Source organism: Austrofundulus limnaeus, unplaced genomic scaffold (genome assembly GCF_001266775.1).
Source record: "Austrofundulus limnaeus strain Quisiro unplaced genomic scaffold, Austrofundulus_limnaeus-1.0 Scaffold14, whole genome shotgun sequence".
NCBI classification, from domain to species: Eukaryota; Metazoa; Chordata; class Actinopteri; order Cyprinodontiformes; family Rivulidae; genus Austrofundulus; species Austrofundulus limnaeus.
In genome coordinates this window covers 414,067-417,755 of record NW_013952416.1, presented here as the reverse complement: position 1 = coordinate 417,755, position 3,689 = coordinate 414,067, and the positions used below count along the sequence as shown (strand labels likewise).

General features: G+C 47.7%; 1 protein-coding gene across 1 annotated transcript; it reads left to right on the top strand.

Moving 5' to 3' along the window:
* Window positions 1–257: 257 nt before the first annotated feature.
* On the top strand, window positions 258–3,683 carry adra2b (adrenoceptor alpha 2B; the record flags this gene model as incomplete). Its single annotated transcript, XM_014002588.1, is given in 2 exon segments — window positions 258–449; window positions 572–3,683. A coding segment is annotated over 1 exon segment (1,572 nt). The 3' UTR covers window positions 2,159–3,683.
* Window positions 3,684–3,689: the final 6 nt, after the last annotated feature.

Here is a 3,689-nt window from a genome sequence, read left to right as displayed (position 1 = left end):
AATTCTGTAACAGATAAACGCGCGCCTCCAAACGAGGACGCACGGTTTGCGCAAGTGCCCAAATTCACCGCCGCCTCGCTGTTCTCGACTTTAAATTAGAGCCTTAAAAAAAGAAATATTCCCACATTCAAGAAACGAGTTAATCCACTCAGACCACGAACCGAGCTGGAGGAAATACGTTTTAGTTTTTGTAGGCTGTTTTATTTTATTTTATTATCCTCAAAGGGCTGATGCRCCCTGTTACTTTTTTCTTTTCTTTTTCTTTCTTTTTTCTTTTTTATTAAGAAATCGGTTCTACAAAGTGGCATCTTTATTCTTACAAAGGTCTGATCTGCGTTCAGACGCATCGCTCCGGACTGGGTTTTGTGTTTAAAATGGACTTGGAAGACCTGCCACGGAGGGTCCAAGAGATCTGGTTGCAAACAGAGTGAAAAACTGGAACAACTGAGGTAAATCTGAGACTGTTTTATTCTCCTCTAAATATTTGACTTGTGTAACTTTTAAGGCTTTACTCTAATGCAGTAGCACATTAAAACATATTTTAATAACAATAATGGTTTTTTTAATCTAGCACAATAACCCCAGCATGGCATCAGCTGTGGACGGCGGCTGCTCCATGCTGCTGAACAGCAGCGCGAGCGGCTCCGGAGCCTCTGCGCCCTGCAACCAGAGTGTCCGAGACCTCGCCCCCTACTCCCCCGAAGCCACGGCGGCCTTTGCCACCGCCATAACCCTGATGGTGGTCTTCACCATCTTCGGAAATATCATGGTCATCATTGCTGTCCTGACCAGCCGTTCTCTCCGGGGTCCACAGAATCTGTTCCTGGTGTCCCTGGCTGCTGCGGACATTTTAGTGGCCACCCTCATCATCCCCTTCTCTCTGGCCAATGAACTGCTTGGCTACTGGTACTTCAAGTCTCTGTGGTGTGAGATCTACCTGGCGCTGGACGTGCTCTTCTGCACCTCCTCCATTGTGCACCTGTGCGCCATCTCGTTGGACCGCTACCTGTCCATTTCCAGGGTCACTTACGGACGCCAGCGAACTCCCAAGCGYATCAAAGGCGCCATTGTGGTGGTGTGGCTCATTTCTGCCATCATCTCCTTCCCTCCTCTGCTCTCGCTCAACAAGAGTGAGGGGGGCAGCCAGGGGAGTGAGAAAGGACCTCAGTGCAGGCTGAACGAAGAGCGCTGGTACATCTTATACTCCACCATAGGCTCCTTCTTTGCACCGTGCCTCATCATGATCCTGGTCTACGTAAGAATTTATCAAATAGCCAAGCAGAGAACCCGCTGCCCCCCAGGAGAGCCCAGGAAGGATGGGGTCGGTTGTGCAACCCCAGGTCAAACTCCACGACACATACAAGAAAATGGGAAGGACGAAGAAGAAAGTACCCCTCCTTCAGCCAACAAAACCTCAAATCCCAGACCCCCCACTCTTGCCATCACCCCTTCTCCATCTCCAGGAGACTCTCAAAATTCCCCAAATCCCACCGCCAATAATCTCCTTCAGCCTCCATCCCCATCCCCAGCCATGTCTCCTGTCACCACCTCTCTTGACACGTCTCCACGCGGCCCCTCATCCCCCTCCTCGGCACCCCACTCTGAGCCAAAGACTAAAGAGGTGGGCAAGAAGGGCAAGCGCCTGAGAGGGAAAAAGGCTGACAATAACAACGGTGACAGCTCCAGCACAGACAGCGATCTGGAGCACAGCCAAGGAGGGGGTCGGGGCAGCGCCAGCATGCCGGGCTCGCCTGCGGGAGGGGGGATCAACTCCCCAGCCTCCGTCAAGCGCTACCGTGACATGATCGCCACTTCAAAGGGGGCTCGGCTGATGCCAGGGAGAAAGTCCAAAACAGACAACAACCCCGGAGCTGCCCGACGCAAAGCAATGGTCAACAGAGAGAAACGCTTCACCTTCGTCCTGGCGGTGGTCATCGGCGTCTTCGTGGTGTGCTGGTTCCCTTTCTTCTTCTCCTACTCGCTGCAGGCAGTGTGCCCTGTGACCTGCAACATCCCAGGCCCGCTTTTTACATTTTTCTTCTGGATTGGCTACTGCAACTCCTGCCTCAACCCAGTCATATATACCATCTTCAATAAAGACTTCAGAAAGGCTTTCAAAAAGATATTGTGCGGAGGCACCAAGGGGACCTTCTTTTAGCATATGAATACGATGTGTGCGACACAAACACACACACCCCCAAAAAAGAGCTTTTCCCGAGGCATAAAAGAACAATCATTTCCATTTTTCAAAACACTTAAAGGGCTGTTTTTTAAAAAAAGGTATAACTGCAGATTTCAGAGTGAAATTCAGAACTCAGAGACACTTTCTTCAGCCATAATGTGCAAAAGGGCAACTTGGACTGCTTAATCGCAGCTCACAGCTGACACAAATTTTAATAGGGTGTGAGATGAAAACAGGAAACTGACTGCATTAAACTGCTTAGCACTTCAGTCCTGCTGATAGGATTCTGAATGCAGCACTTTATCTCCGGATCATATTGACTTGTAGATAAGGCTGGGAGACAAAGTGTTGCAGGAATCGCAGAAATGTGCACATCATCACCCATAGACGATCTTTAAACACTGAGAAATGTCTAAGTGAATAAAGACCTTTTAATTTATATTAAAGGTTTTCTAAGTACTTCAGAACAAATGGGCATAGAAGGCAAGTGACCTTAGATTCCCATGAGCCTGAGGCCTTTTATTTATCAGCACAGAGCACAAAGAGGACACAAGGTTAGTGGTGATTGCTTACTTCTGCAGTCTTAATTTGTCTGACCGCGGGGCAAACATGTGTTCCTTGATTTTTAAAGAGCAACAAGAAAAGGTGGTTTCAAATGATCACAGATGTGATAGCACAAACAAGGCCACCCTTTCAGACTAAACTTGTGGACTTTTCATGTGGAAAAGCCACCTTGCTCACGGCTTCGCGGGAGACACAGGTCCTGGCTTTCACCTTCCCCGTCCTGCAGAACTGAACAAACTGTGCTTATTTTGGACACAGCGGAAAATCCCATTCATGTTATTGAAAAGCACACATACGGCGTGATCCTTCCCATCACTTCCTGTGTTTAACTGGACTCTCACTGGTCTGAGGACCTCGACCAAGGAGCTGACTCAGTCGTTGGGCTTTTAAGCAACAATCAAAACTGCTTCTTGGAACTCCTTCAGAGCTTATTTCCTGTATCTGCTTGGGGGTGCATCACTTGAAGACTGAAAACTAATGATTCTCATTTAAATTGCAAACATTATTTTCCCTTAAATCCCTGCTTCCTTGATAAGCAGCAGTATTTACCAGGTTGACATTTACAGTGTTTATGAAGGACAGATGAACAATGCAATTATGAATGTGTGATGTTACCCTTAATTATACCCTTTGTTTTTGTTTTTCTGAGAACCATGTGGCTGAGAGGCTCTTTTGCAGCACCTCAGGCACATCACCGCCTGCAGTGGACCTCTGAGTTGGCACTTTTAGGTTGTTAGTGGGAGGTAAGAAAAGATGGATGGCAAATTTATTGACGACAATAGAAGGATGAAAAGAAAACTATGTCTAAATGTGAACTCCACGCAGGCTTATTGACTCTTTGGGACAAGGGCTGTCAGCAGCAACGCACCAATAACCTAATTGTCTAATTCTGCTGACCGGTATGAGTGTGTGTGTGTGTGTGTGTGTGTGTGTGTGTGTGTGT